The 15,425-nt window shown below is 48.4% G+C and overlaps 1 protein-coding gene across 2 annotated transcripts; it reads right to left on the minus strand.

The window, feature by feature from the left end:
* Positions 1 to 9,265: 9,265 nt before the first annotated feature.
* LOC144137980 (uncharacterized) lies at positions 9,266 to 15,323 on the minus strand. 2 transcript variants are annotated; one of them, XM_077670015.1, is made up of 2 exons: positions 14,868 to 15,323; positions 9,266 to 10,380 (listed from the first exon to the last, which is right to left on the minus strand). In XM_077670015.1, the coding sequence occupies exons 1-2, from the start codon at positions 15,150 to 15,152 to the stop codon at positions 9,502 to 9,504; spliced, it is 1,164 nt and encodes a 387-aa protein (XP_077526141.1). In that variant the 5' UTR covers positions 15,153 to 15,323; the 3' UTR covers positions 9,266 to 9,501. The 2 variants fall into 2 exon arrangements, with proteins under 2 accessions (XP_077526141.1, XP_077526139.1); XM_077670013.1 differs by having other exon boundaries at positions 9,266 to 10,434; positions 14,868 to 15,319.
* Positions 15,324 to 15,425: the final 102 nt, after the last annotated feature.

The raw sequence follows: 15,425 nt of genomic DNA on the forward strand, positions 1-15,425 counted from the left end.
CGCTCGCATACCCCACGTAGCGCCCGAATACGTAAGAAGACTCTCCTTTCCAAATTCTACCTATGCAAACAATGCTCTATACCTGTAGACAATCGCTCAAGCAAAATTTAACGCGTACTTTTTGTTTAGTTTGGGAGCGTTTAGGTGCTAAATACACCAACAGATAGACAAGAATTTCATCGCCCAAATAGGCCATGAAGAATACTCTTTTTTCATACAAGGCCACAACAAGAGCGTCTTGTGGGTGCCTCCGGTCGGGCCTCCCTTAGTCAGTTAAAAGCCTCAAAATTTCAGTTTTTTCTGCAGGTACTTATGTCGAACTACCACGGGTGATTTGTCTATTTTCTGGTGTTATCATTGCTAATTTTTCATCTTGTTTGAGAAAAGAAATCACACAGGAAAGAGCAGATCATTGGTAGGAAGTTTATTTTGCGAAGCAGGTCCAAAGTAGGTCTACTGTTAATAGCAGGATGTTTTTGTTTTCACCCGCAATATTTACGCAGTTTGGTTTTGTACGGTAATACCGATGCAAACGAATGCGTACAAACGGTTGTATAAAACTTGCAATTATTTGTAAACTTATCTTGTATGCGCCAGTTCTGTGTACCCATAATCTGATAAGGAACTGTTGCTGTTTCAAATCAATCACAGGAGCACCTCGAACCTTAGCAAGAGCTGATCTTTCCTAACGTAACCATCACGTTCCAGGACTGTCGAGTCAAACTTGGTACCAAGAAAGCATGCCGGTTCATTGCTGCTCCTTATTGGTCTACAAAAATGCTTCTTGTAAGCCCCATCCCAAACTGCCTGGCCTTCACGATGGAGTTCTTGCCGCGTCTCGGGGTGGATGATGCTGAGCTTCAAAGTTTTCGTAAATGGCCAGTCAAGAAAGTCGTCGTCTCTACCCTGATGCAACTGAAAGGCCAGAAATATGACCACGTTGTCACCCTCTTTTACGAAATTAATTCCCCAAGAGATTAGGTAACGCCGTAGGTATACTCTGTCGCTCCACCTATAACACGAACCATCTTTCATTGCCTTTGCTTTGAGCTCCGCAAGACCAGTAATAACCCTCTGATGCGTTTTTGGATCACTTGCAACCGGTGCCACTGCTGAGGCTACGCTGGTTCTCAAAGATTCAATTTTTTCAGCATAAAAGACTTTCATTTCAGCTAATTTGTGACCTAGGACTGATCCAAACTGCTCTGTTAGTGCTTCCTTCAAATGGTTATTGTTGTGGCAAATTTCACTAAGTCTGTCACTCACAGAGTCACTCTTCAGTGACAGTTGAGCGAGCTTGGCGTCCAGTTCGCGCACTCTCTGTTCAACCTTCTTCTCAAATAATTCCAAATGTGTCCTTTCGTTGGCATTAGCCCTCTGTTGTGGTTCAGGCGCCGCATCAAATGCAAGCGCTGTACATTGAGATTTCAGATGTGCACACACGTCGCGGCTCAGCACCGCCGCTGAGCAGTTGGAGCAGCGGGTCACGTGGTACTGGCAATCCTTGCGAACGTGCTCGGCGATCTGCGAAGATGGGAGGACGACAAGGCAGCCGTTGGCTTCGTTCCAGCAGTGCACCTACACGAGGGATGGAAAAGGAGGCAGCGAGAAAACATTAACAGCGAGCGGTGAGCCTTTAGGTGCATTGTCGGCTTCTCACGCTTCTCAATCTTGATGAGCTATTTAAAAGGCGCTCTAGGCGTGACCGGGTTTTTTTTTAACTGTATATATCCCAAGTCTGTCTGCCCTTGCCTTGAAAGCTCTGTTCACCTGCGAGTGCAAAGCAGACCACTGCGGCTCCATGGCTGCTTCCATGTTGACTGAACACTGAGTCTGGTACCACCCAGCTGATGCCAAAAGGGTATGTTTTTTACCTTCTTTTTTTAAGTGCGAATGCACTTCTTAAGCGAGCCTGAAGCGTCCGCCGCCGTCCGCATAGCAACAGCTGCGGGTGCGCGCGCTCCTCGTCTTCCTTGGCGCACGGAGGGAGATGGGCGCGCGCTGCCTGGCCGCTGACATGGCACATACCCACGTGGGGGATTGGCCAGGAATCTCCTCGTCTTCCTTGGCAAAGGGGGGAGATGGGCGCGCGCTGCCTGGCCGCTGACATGGCACATACCCACGTGGGGGATTGGCCAGGAATCGGGCGTGAGAAGGGCTAATGCACCCGCTTAAAGGAGTACTGACACGAAATTTCAAAGCTGAGATCCGCTCTAGCAATCAAGTACAACGACAACACAAATAGGTGTCTGTGAATAAATGCATCTTCCTTTCTTTGTAGTTGTGTGTGTGTGTGTGTGATCTCTCTTTCGCGAACATTACCAAACAGCGCAAATTCAACTCGTGCATTCGCACTTTCACATTCTTCCCCTCGGGGAAATGCGGGGAATTTTTTTTGCAATGACAAAAAACTATACCAGGAACGTGGCTCCAATTGAAAACAGTAGTCAGCATTGACGAGCGCAAGGTTCATTCAGCGCAAGCTTCGTTCGGAAACGCTGATTACTCTGTTTCCAGTTGGCGCCTCGTGGCTGGCCTTGAAGAAACATTTCGAGTGTAGCAGGCGGTGTGATAAGCAAAAAACAAACTCGGGGGTGGCCGTCTGCTCTCGGAACAGCCTAGCAGACGACAGCACCAGCGGCCTTTCCTTAGTGTTCATGCGGCTACTCTCGCCGAGTTTGCCATATCAGTCCACCATACGGCGCTGATCGACCGAACGGTCGACGCTCCTGTGATATGGGTAAAAAATTGGGCGGGTGTACGGTAATGTTTGCACAACGACGAAGAGGGTGTAGGTTGAAATTTCTATTCTCGGATCAGGACGGTATTAAAGGTACTGATCGGTACAATCACTATGCATTCTCACGACCGCTATGAATTTTATGCGAGCACTCGCACATCGCACTGTGAGTGAAGCGATGCTGGCGAAGTTGGAAATAAACTTTGCGCCACCTGACAAACCGCACCGTCACTAAAGAGTTTTTTTCGTTACGCTGGCTCCGCTTTCGCCGGCTTCTATGGGCAGGTCCCTATCCATTAGGTCGTGCCCAAAACAAACTTCGGTGCCGCGCGGGTCACACTTCCCGAAGTTGTGAGTGTAAACGAGGTCTCCTCAAAAACTTCTACATTTAAACCTTGATATAACGAAGCTTACAAAAATGTGCATTTTTTTTCTACATCCAGGTTTTCGTTACACGCAGGTTTCGAGTTAAGGCTCGCGTGAATGATGTACAAACGTAGCCAAGCTGCCGGACATGAGGGCCGGTGAACTCACCCTTCAAGGGTTTATTTCACTGTGGAAAACTGAATTTCTCCTGCTGCTCTCACGAATTTAGTCACTACACAGCACTCCAAAGATACATGGTCATTTATTGATTTGATTGATGGTGGGGTTTAACGCGCCGACGCAACGCAGGCGATGAGGCGCGCCGTAGTGGAGGGCTCCGGATTAATTTTGACCACCTGGGGATCTTTGACGTGCACCGAAATCTCGTACACACGGGCGTTTTTGCTTTTCGCCTCCATCAGAAAAGCGGCCGCCGCGGCCGGGAATCGAACCCGCGACCTCGTGCTCAGCAGCGCAACGCTTTAGCCACTGAGCCACCGCGGCGGGTAACAAGGTCATTTACCCCATGACTTAGGCACTCTTGCTTTTGACACTGTTCGGTGCGTTAACGCATTTCAGGGACAAAACTTACGCTTAAAGAACGCGTTCCCGCGAGCTTGATGCTCTTTTCCGCACTCGAAATTTGTGAAGGGGGGCTAGCTGGCCTACGGTACCGGGCAGCAACGTTCATTTTACTCGCCGGCGAAGACGGCCTTTAAAAGAGCGAGCTTGCCTTTGAAAGACAAACTTTTCGGTTTCTGAGAGCAGACATATTCACCGACAAACCGACACCACAGATAGAGGATCGTGACGCGTGACTTTACGTCCATGGGCAAGCCTAGCACCTAACCGACACCGCGCTCACACGTGGAAACGCACGGTAGTTGGCGGGGTGTGCAAAAATTCGCTATATTAGTACACTTCACAGTCAAATTTTCAGAAAAGGGGCAAAAAACAATAGCTGTTCAGCGTAGCGACATCATAACATCAAGGTTACCTGTCGCAACGCCTTCGTTACATACAGGTCGCGAAAATATGGGTTTCAATGGAGCTTGATGTGGGCAATAGAAGATCTTCGTTAAATCCAGGTTTAACTGCACAGCTTTTCCCCCCATAAGCCTCCCCTTTCTGCAACCAGAAACCACAATCGGGAAGATGCGTCGACCGATGAGGAGGCTTACGAAGTCCTCGCGATAACGTCTGAATTGGTGCGTGCACTAGTACAACCTATCACTCGCAGAAGGACAAGTGCTGGCGAGCTATGTGGTTTCAATATGTGAAACCTCCAGAATAACCAGGACCAAGCAGCTTGTGATGAAACCGAACCCATCTGCCACAGTGGCGAGCTACCCGCAATCTGAAAGTTCTCGATCGTTAAACCACGGCTGAACCCCGGCAAGTGACCTCACCTTCTGTTTGATTGAGTGATTGTAGGGTTTAAAGCGCCGACGCAACACACGTGATGAGGCGCGCCGTAGTGGAGGGCTCCGGATAAATTTTGTCCACCTGGGGATTTTTAACGTCGACCGAAGTCTCGTACACACCGGCGTTTCTGCTTTTCACCTCCATAAGAAAAGCGGCCGCCGCGGCCGGTAATCGAACCCGCGTCCGTTCTTTTCCTCTGCGCAACGTCGTCCAATCGCGTTGGGATCGTGCTTGACTAAAATTATCGAGTGCATGGCAAACTTGGTGTCTGGAGGAACGCCGGCTGCTCGCACCGACACAGTTCTTACAATCTAGACTGTGCACGCAAGACGTGCTTGACAAACATTCTAACTAGCCTTGTGCCGTGGTTGGTTTTGAGAAACAAAATTCGTTAAACTTGGTTCCGCCCAATACTGTTCTAACCAAGACCCGAGAGCTCCACATATGCGGGAGGCTTTATAGCATTTTAGCAGCGGTCTTGCAATGCCGCACCTATCAAACCGTTTATTCCTGTCGACCAGCACTCCACACAAAAAATCATAGTGACTTGATCAAGGCTCACTTTTTGCGCCAACCTCTTCAACATTTTTATGCACCGTATTCATTGAAACTTGTAACAGAAGCTTGGCTTAACTATCCCATTTCTGCCGACCACATCACGGTGCAGACAAAAGCTACACCTGGGTCTGAGCCGCGCCGAAGTGAAGGGCGCCGAATTCGATTCGGCAACCTTGGGGCCTTTATCAGGCGCCAAATCGCGGCTTACAAACGTTTCCGATTTCGCCGACCTCTGGAAAGCAGCAGCGGTGGCCGGGAACGAACCGGCGTCCTTGAGCTCAGCAGCCCAACGCGTCACATGCACCACCACCGCGGCGGGTTCAACGCTTATTACTGGCGATTTCTCTGCTTCATGTCCCGATCATAGATGAGCGCACCGCCCATACGATAATGATTGTTACTGAATAACAAGACGCCTCTACGCACGAATTCACTTCCCGCATCGAATTCGCTTGCCGTCCTGAAGTCCTACAGTTCAAGCAGCTGGTATGGCGCCGTGAAGTCAAGGTCAGATTTTCAGCGAATTAGTATAATTGACGGAAGACAGAAGGCAAGTTTCTATTAAGTTATAAAAAGCGCGAAGTTGGTGTGAGGCGTGTAATTAGGCATTATTTACACCAGTAATAAGAAGAGTGAGGAAAATAATCAATGGCCATGTGGGGTAACGCCTTATGCTTCACACAATTTCTTGAAAAAGCCTCAAATACGCACCAGATGCTTTAAGTTAGCACGTGTGAAGACGATATCGATTCAGTGAGGAAAAACAGCGAGCATTACTTAATTACAGCCATTGTATACCAATAATTTCGCTTTCGACGCCACAAAACAAACGCACAGATGCGACTAGAAAACTTGGCTCCGGTAAGTTAATAAGACACGCCTATCCGAGTCATAATTCACCCATTATTTACAGATAAAATACCTCATGTAGAAGATACGGTCTAGATATTTTCCCCATACATCCTGGGGCAAATGCCAAAGTACGCAGGACATCCCAATGCGGGTGCTGATAAGCCTATCGTTCTGCTTTATGAGCCGTAAGTTTTGCGGCGGTAGCACGGAGAAGTCAATGCTTTCGTGCGTTTGTATTCGGATATCAATGTGACGCCTCGCCGTTGACGCTGAATTTCGCACTTCCGCAAGGCGTTAGGCGTAGATGCCGAAAATTCCGAGCTGTGATTAAGTCTTCAAGAGGCGATATTGGGGGGTTCGCTTGGAATTTGAGAGGATATCCTCTTACGGTATATTCCCGAGCAGGATTGACGTAAGGCTAGTAACGAAGTCCTCTGGGAAGCCAACGAAACAATATTTTAGTCTCAAGCCGCGCGATAATGCTGTAATTTTCACTTTCGGGTGCGGCTTTTTTTCTCTCGCGTCGAACACACGGGAAGGGGATGTGGTCCTTCCTTTAGGGCTCCCTATTGCAGTGTTGCCATATTAAACTGGATGAGGCTCGCGGTAGGAAAGGACCCCTACTGTCTGTATAGTTCATTCATACTACGTACCCTCGTTCTGGCATTTTTCCCTGGCTGTTTCTATGCGCTCGTGAGGGACTGACTGTAGCATTAAGGCGTCTCTTGGTGGCTTCAAATTCGTGCGCGAGCTCTGGTATCTGGGGTCGAGCATTGACGTAAAAATACCTAGAACTTAGCCGCTGTGGGCACGCTCATTTCCGTGCTGGGTTCTCCTTTTGGAAGTACGGCGGAGGCTAATTATTTATGCATAAGCATTTCTACGTGCACGTGGCGAGCAAAGCCTTCGGTCCATGTGTAACGCTCGACGTGTCTCGCTTTCTCCGCATACCAAAATGCTGTTTAATGAACCACCCCAAGGCTGCAATATTATCATGTAAGACCACTTACAAGGCGCTAAAAACGAATTCCAACCTATCCGTTTCACAGTAATAAAGCCTACCTACAGCTTTCGTCTAGTACGCTGCCCTCAAAAGAATAAGAAAAATATTTTAACTAGAACAGAAACAAAGAGAAATACGAGAAACATCCTGCGAATGCAGGAGTCCTGTAACACCATGTATCCCCAGACACAGGCATGATTTCAGAACTAAAGGCATTTAGTGGATATAACAATGTAAATGCGGATCATTAGTAAACATTCCAAGCGAAAGAAATTCCCAGTGCGCTCGCTTAAATTGGGAAATTCGCAAAACAATGTTCGGGTAACATTTTACTCAGGAAGCTTCTTACAAAATCTATAAACGGCTTTAAGCACCTTGCAATACTGGAAAGTTGTAACTTTGCGCATCACCCCCTGACATCTGTCCTACAAAATTGCAACTGAAAAATGAAACGAGACTTGAACTTACGTTATGCAAACTTTACCACACACCTCCTTAATCCCTCTCCTCCCATTACTTCGGAATACTAAAATAAAGGCCACGTTCACCTACCCGAGGACGCAGATAAAACATTTTTATGCAGGTTGCATGTCGCCTTGAAACACTTTCATTCCGCATTTGCCCCAAAAGCCTCGACTTTACCCACATACCTTATACTTTGCCCGTGCAGCACACACAACAAACCTGCAATACCCTGCGTTGAAGCTTGGTGCTTCATCTAGCACATGGAGTGCACATAAATTGTACATGGCTGACATTCCCGGCATATTTGTTTCTTTAAACACATCCAGTTCTTGTGACACAATATGTACGGATTGCAGCTTCTTGGCATCAAACGATAATTTGGGGTGAAAACGCGACCAGGTAATTTTCTATGAAGTCAAGGGTATGACAGAAGCCCGTCTGGTCGGCATGCATTTTGAAGAAGAAAGACCAGGACGCCGACCACGAGTTCTTTAGAGTTTAAAAGAAATAAGCGTAAATTTAGCTTTTAAGTACATGCAGCAGCATGTACAGCCGATAAAACGCTTGTCTATAACAGCGATTTCAACTTCAACCAGCTCCATCCGAAAACTGCCGAAACATACTCGTTCCAAACATGTCGGATGCAAAAGCGAAGGGCTGAGACTTCAGAATTCCGCAGTAGTTTTATTCAAATCCCGCTCCGGCGGGGCAGGATAGGGCTGAGAGTACGTACGCTGTGTTATAGACAAGCCTTTTACCGGCTGTACATGCAGCAACCCTTACATGAACGCAATTGCCTGAGAAGCATTCCTGCCGCGTTCATTTCGCCCAGGACAAGCAGAAAACATACCACGCTCTTCAAACTAGTATGCTTCTGTATCAACCATAGTATGCTCCACATTTCCACGGCATTTCAACAATTTGCTACAAAGCCGTTTCACAGCAAAAATGGGAAATACTCCAGGCGCTTCGTATAATGCCGCAGAAAGTCCGAAAACATGCAAGCAAGAATTTCTCGCAAACCACGTAACTAACCCACCAAGTGTGCTACCTTCACCGGACTTCACGAACATTGATACCTGCCGTACACCCTGTAAATCTGTACTTGCTGTGTGGTTTATTTTCATAGCCCATCGGATAACGTATACGTACAACGCTTTCCGACGCCCATTCATGCCGCTATAAGATTCTCCGTGAAAACAGGCAGGAGCCGTGAAGGGGCCGTACCAGTAAAGTGGTCCACGGAAATAGCGCGGCTCGCTACGCCAAGGAGCGTATGAACAGTTAAAGAGTAATGTCAACCACCGTCCGCCGAAGTTAACACCGGTAAATACATTCCACGGTTCCGGGACAGTGCCGGCATGGCGAATCTAGCAGTTTTGCGAAGCATTTTTTGACTGCTTATCACGTTTCAGAAACCTGCCAATGTGGCTAACCGGCCCCTCGTCGCTCGCATACCCCACGTAGCGCCCGAATACGTAAGAAGACTCTCCTTTCCAAATTCTACCTATGCAAACAATGCTCTATACCTGTAGACAATCGCTCAAGCAAAATTTAACGCGTACTTTTTGTTTAGTTTGGGAGCGTTTAGGTGCTAAATACACCAACAGATAGACAAGAATTTCATCGCCCAAATAGGCCATGAAGAATACTCTTTTTTCATACAAGGCCACAACAAGAGCGTCTTGTGGGTGCCTCCGGTCGGGCCTCCCTTAGTCAGTTAAAAGCCTCAAAATTTCAGTTTTTTCTGCAGGTACTTATGTCGAACTACCACGGGTGATTTGTCTATTTTCTGGTGTTATCATTGCTAATTTTTCATCTTGTTTGAGAAAAGAAATCACACAGGAAAGAGCAGATCATTGGTAGGAAGTTTATTTTGCGAAGCAGGTCCAAAGTAGGTCTACTGTTAATAGCAGGATGTTTTTGTTTTCACCCGCAATATTTACGCAGTTTGGTTTTGTACGGTAATACCGATGCAAACGAATGCGTACAAACGGTTGTATAAAACTTGCAATTATTTGTAAACTTATCTTGTATGCGCCAGTTCTGTGTACCCATAATCTGATAAGGAACTGTTGCTGTTTCAAATCAATCACAGGAGCACCTCGAACCTTAGCAAGAGCTGATCTTTCCTAACGTAACCATCACGTTCCAGGACTGTCGAGTCAAACTTGGTACCAAGAAAGCATGCCGGTTCATTGCTGCTCCTTATTGGTCTACAAAAATGCTTCTTGTAAGCCCCATCCCAAACTGCCTGGCCTTCACGATGGAGTTCTTGCCGCGTCTCGGGGTGGATGATGCTGAGCTTCAAAGTTTTCGTAAATGGCCAGTCAAGAAAGTCGTCGTCTCTACCCTGATGCAACTGAAAGGCCAGAAATATGACCACGTTGTCACCCTCTTTTACGAAATTAATTCCCCAAGAGATTAGGTAACGCCGTAGGTATACTCTGTCGCTCCACCTATAACACGAACCATCTTTCATTGCCTTTGCTTTGAGCTCCGCAAGACCAGTAATAACCCTCTGATGCGTTTTTGGATCACTTGCAACCGGTGCCACTGCTGAGGCTACGCTGGTTCTCAAAGATTCAATTTTTTCAGCATAAAAGACTTTCATTTCAGCTAATTTGTGACCTAGGACTGATCCAAACTGCTCTGTTAGTGCTTCCTTCAAATGGTTATTGTTGTGGCAAATTTCACTAAGTCTGTCACTCACAGAGTCACTCTTCAGTGACAGTTGAGCGAGCTTGGCGTCCAGTTCGCGCACTCTCTGTTCAACCTTCTTCTCAAATAATTCCAAATGTGTCCTTTCGTTGGCATTAGCCCTCTGTTGTGGTTCAGGCGCCGCATCAAATGCAAGCGCTGTACATTGAGATTTCAGATGTGCACACACGTCGCGGCTCAGCACCGCCGCTGAGCAGTTGGAGCAGCGGGTCACGTGGTACTGGCAATCCTTGCGAACGTGCTCGGCGATCTGCGAAGATGGGAGGACGACAAGGCAGCCGTTGGCTTCGTTCCAGCAGTGCACCTACACGAGGGATGGAAAAGGAGGCAGCGAGAAAACATTAACAGCGAGCGGTGAGCCTTTAGGTGCATTGTCGGCTTCTCACGCTTCTCAATCTTGATGAGCTATTTAAAAGGCGCTCTAGGCGTGACCGGGTTTTTTTTTAACTGTATATATCCCAAGTCTGTCTGCCCTTGCCTTGAAAGCTCTGTTCACCTGCGAGTGCAAAGCAGACCACTGCGGCTCCATGGCTGCTTCCATGTTGACTGAACACTGAGTCTGGTACCACCCAGCTGATGCCAAAAGGGTATGTTTTTTACCTTCTTTTTTTAAGTGCGAATGCACTTCTTAAGCGAGCCTGAAGCGTCCGCCGCCGTCCGCATAGCAACAGCTGCGGGTGCGCGCGCTCCTCGTCTTCCTTGGCGCACGGAGGGAGATGGGCGCGCGCTGCCTGGCCGCTGACATGGCACATACCCACGTGGGGGATTGGCCAGGAATCTCCTCGTCTTCCTTGGCAAAGGGGGGAGATGGGCGCGCGCTGCCTGGCCGCTGACATGGCACATACCCACGTGGGGGATTGGCCAGGAATCGGGCGTGAGAAGGGCTAATGCACCCGCTTAAAGGAGTACTGACACGAAATTTCAAAGCTGAGATCCGCTCTAGCAATCAAGTACAACGACAACACAAATAGGTGTCTGTGAATAAATGCATCTTCCTTTCTTTGTAGTTGTGTGTGTGTGTGTGTGATCTCTCTTTCGCGAACATTACCAAACAGCGCAAATTCAACTCGTGCATTCGCACTTTCACATTCTTCCCCTCGGGGAAATGCGGGGAATTTTTTTTGCAATGACAAAAAACTATACCAGGAACGTGGCTCCAATTGAAAACAGTAGTCAGCATTGACGAGCGCAAGGTTCATTCAGCGCAAGCTTCGTTCGGAAACGCTGATTACTCTGTTTCCAGTTGGCGCCTCGTGGCTGGCCTTGAAGAAACATTTCGAGTGTAGCAGGCGGTGTGATAAGCAAAAAACAAACTCGGGGGTGGCCGTCTGCTCTCGGAACAGCCTAGCAGACGACAGCACCAGCGGCCTTTCCTTAGTGTTCATGCGGCTACTCTCGCCGAGTTTGCCATATCAGTCCACCATACGGCGCTGATCGACCGAACGGTCGACGCTCCTGTGATATGGGTAAAAAATTGGGCGGGTGTACGGTAATGTTTGCACAACGACGAAGAGGGTGTAGGTTGAAATTTCTATTCTCGGATCAGGACGGTATTAAAGGTACTGATCGGTACAATCACTATGCATTCTCACGACCGCTATGAATTTTATGCGAGCACTCGCACATCGCACTGTGAGTGAAGCGATGCTGGCGAAGTTGGAAATAAACTTTGCGCCACCTGACAAACCGCACCGTCACTAAAGAGTTTTTTTCGTTACGCTGGCTCCGCTTTCGCCGGCTTCTATGGGCAGGTCCCTATCCATTAGGTCGTGCCCAAAACAAACTTCGGTGCCGCGCGGGTCACACTTCCCGAAGTTGTGAGTGTAAACGAGGTCTCCTCAAAAACTTCTACATTTAAACCTTGATATAACGAAGCTTACAAAAATGTGCATTTTTTTTCTACATCCAGGTTTTCGTTACACGCAGGTTTCGAGTTAAGGCTCGCGTGAATGATGTACAAACGTAGCCAAGCTGCCGGACATGAGGGCCGGTGAACTCACCCTTCAAGGGTTTATTTCACTGTGGAAAACTGAATTTCTCCTGCTGCTCTCACGAATTTAGTCACTACACAGCACTCCAAAGATACATGGTCATTTATTGATTTGATTGATGGTGGGGTTTAACGCGCCGACGCAACGCAGGCGATGAGGCGCGCCGTAGTGGAGGGCTCCGGATTAATTTTGACCACCTGGGGATCTTTGACGTGCACCGAAATCTCGTACACACGGGCGTTTTTGCTTTTCGCCTCCATCAGAAAAGCGGCCGCCGCGGCCGGGAATCGAACCCGCGACCTCGTGCTCAGCAGCGCAACGCTTTAGCCACTGAGCCACCGCGGCGGGTAACAAGGTCATTTACCCCATGACTTAGGCACTCTTGCTTTTGACACTGTTCGGTGCGTTAACGCATTTCAGGGACAAAACTTACGCTTAAAGAACGCGTTCCCGCGAGCTTGATGCTCTTTTCCGCACTCGAAATTTGTGAAGGGGGGCTAGCTGGCCTACGGTACCGGGCAGCAACGTTCATTTTACTCGCCGGCGAAGACGGCCTTTAAAAGAGCGAGCTTGCCTTTGAAAGACAAACTTTTCGGTTTCTGAGAGCAGACATATTCACCGACAAACCGACACCACAGATAGAGGATCGTGACGCGTGACTTTACGTCCATGGGCAAGCCTAGCACCTAACCGACACCGCGCTCACACGTGGAAACGCACGGTAGTTGGCGGGGTGTGCAAAAATTCGCTATATTAGTACACTTCACAGTCAAATTTTCAGAAAAGGGGCAAAAAACAATAGCTGTTCAGCGTAGCGACATCATAACATCAAGGTTACCTGTCGCAACGCCTTCGTTACATACAGGTCGCGAAAATATGGGTTTCAATGGAGCTTGATGTGGGCAATAGAAGATCTTCGTTAAATCCAGGTTTAACTGCACAGCTTTTCCCCCCATAAGCCTCCCCTTTCTGCAACCAGAAACCACAATCGGGAAGATGCGTCGACCGATGAGGAGGCTTACGAAGTCCTCGCGATAACGTCTGAATTGTTGCGTGCACTAGTACAACCTATCACTCGCAGAAGGACAAGTGCTGGCGAGCTATGTGGTTTCAATATGTGAAACCTCCAGAATAACCAGGACCAAGCAGCTTGTGATGAAACCGAACCCATCTGCCACAGTGGCGAGCTACCCGCAATCTGAAAGTTCTCGATCGTTAAACCACGGCTGAACCCCGGCAAGTGACCTCACCTTCTGTTTGATTGAGTGATTGTAGGGTTTAAAGCGCCGACGCAACACACGTGATGAGGCGCGCCGTAGTGGAGGGCTCCGGATAAATTTTGTCCACCTGGGGATTTTTAACGTCGACCGAAGTCTCGTACACACCGGCGTTTCTGCTTTTCACCTCCATAAGAAAAGCGGCCGCCGCGGCCGGTAATCGAACCCGCGTCCGTTCTTTTCCTCTGCGCAACGTCGTCCAATCGCGTTGGGATCGTGCTTGACTAAAATTATCGAGTGCATGGCAAACTTGGTGTCTGGAGGAACGCCGGCTGCTCGCACCGACACAGTTCTTACAATCTAGACTGTGCACGCAAGACGTGCTTGACAAACATTCTAACTAGCCTTGTGCCGTGGTTGGTTTTGAGAAACAAAATTCGTTAAACTTGGTTCCGCCCACTACTGTTCTAACCAAGACCCGAGAGCTCCACATATGCGGGAGGCTTTATAGCATTTTAGCAGCGGTCTTGCAATGCCGCACCTATCAAACCGTTTATTCCTGTCGACCAGCACTCCACACAAAAAATCATAGTGACTTGATCAAGGCTCACTTTTTGCGCCAACCTCTTCAACATTTTTATGCACCGTATTCATTGAAACTTGTAACAGAAGCTTGGCTTAACTATCCCATTTCTGCCGACCACATCACGGTGCAGACAAAAGCTACACCTGGGTCTGAGCCGCGCCGAAGTGAAGGGCGCCGAATTCGATTCGGCAACCTTGGGGCCTTTATCAGGCGCCAAATCGCGGCTTACAAACGTTTCCGATTTCGCCGACCTCTGGAAAGCAGCAGCGGTGGCCGGGAACGAACCGGCGTCCTTGAGCTCAGCAGCCCAACGCGTCACATGCACCACCACCGCGGCGGGTTCAACACTTATTACTGGCGATTTCTCTGCTTCATGTCCCGATCATAGATGAGCGCACCGCCCATACGATAATGATTGTTACTGAATAACAAGACGCCTCTACGCACGAATTCACTTCCCGCATCGAATTCGCTTGCCGTCCTGAAGTCCTACAGTTCAAGCAGCTGGTATGGCGCCGTGAAGTCAAGGTCAGATTTTCAGCGAATTAGTATAATTGACGGAAGACAGAAGGCAAGTTTCTATTAAGTTATAAAAAGCGCGAAGTTGGTGTGAGGCGTGTAATTAGGCATTATTTACACCAGTAATAAGAAGAGTGAGGAAAATAATCAATGGCCATGTGTGAACGCCTATGCTTTACACAACTTCTTGAAATAGCCTCAAATACGCACCAGATGCTTTACGTTAGCACGTTTGAAGACGATATCAATTCAGTGAGGAAAAACAGCGAGCATTACTTAATTACAGCCATTGTATACCAATAATTTCGCTTTCGACGCCACAAAACAAACGCACAGATGCGACTAGAAAACTTGGCTCCGGTAAGTTAATAAGACACGCCTATCTCCGAACAATATGTCGCAGATCCGCCCCCCCATGCCTCACCTTTCGTCGCAGCAGGTTCTCGGCTGGATACTTCCTACTGATGACATCAGCTGGGGCAGAAACCTCACCATCCAGTGGACAGGCACACTCAGAGGGGGTCGTGCAGCTCTCGTAGCACGGTTCACATAAGGTGTGTCCACACAGGAGGCAATACATCAATCTCGGAATGTTGCCACACGCACTGCAGATCCTGGATGGTGGGATGGGCTCCACGAACTTCAGGGGCCTCTTATCGAGGTCGTTCGAATATCCGACTAGCGCCAACTCTTGCCTGGCATGATTCATATTCAACAGCGTGCAGAGACGGAGAGCATGAGCTGAAACCCTGCTCGTTGCTAGCCTAAGAGAGTACGACGAGAAACCCTTGACTTTGGGCGTCTTCTGTCGACGTAGGTTGTTGCCGTTTTAAGATAAGCGACCCCACGTGTTCCGATGGCGGTACCGTGCGACGACAACGCTTGTTAGATAGGAGGCATTCGTCCGCAAAGTGTATTAACAATCATATGGCATGTGCATGACGGCACCTCCGCCCTTTCGGGTGCACTGCTCTCAGCGTTC

This window comes from Haemaphysalis longicornis, unplaced genomic scaffold (assembly GCF_048455015.1).
Source record: "Haemaphysalis longicornis isolate Haplotype H1 unplaced genomic scaffold, Haemaphysalis longicornis Haplotype H1 scaffold_5, whole genome shotgun sequence".
NCBI lineage: Eukaryota > Metazoa > Arthropoda > Arachnida > Ixodida > Ixodidae > Haemaphysalis > Haemaphysalis longicornis.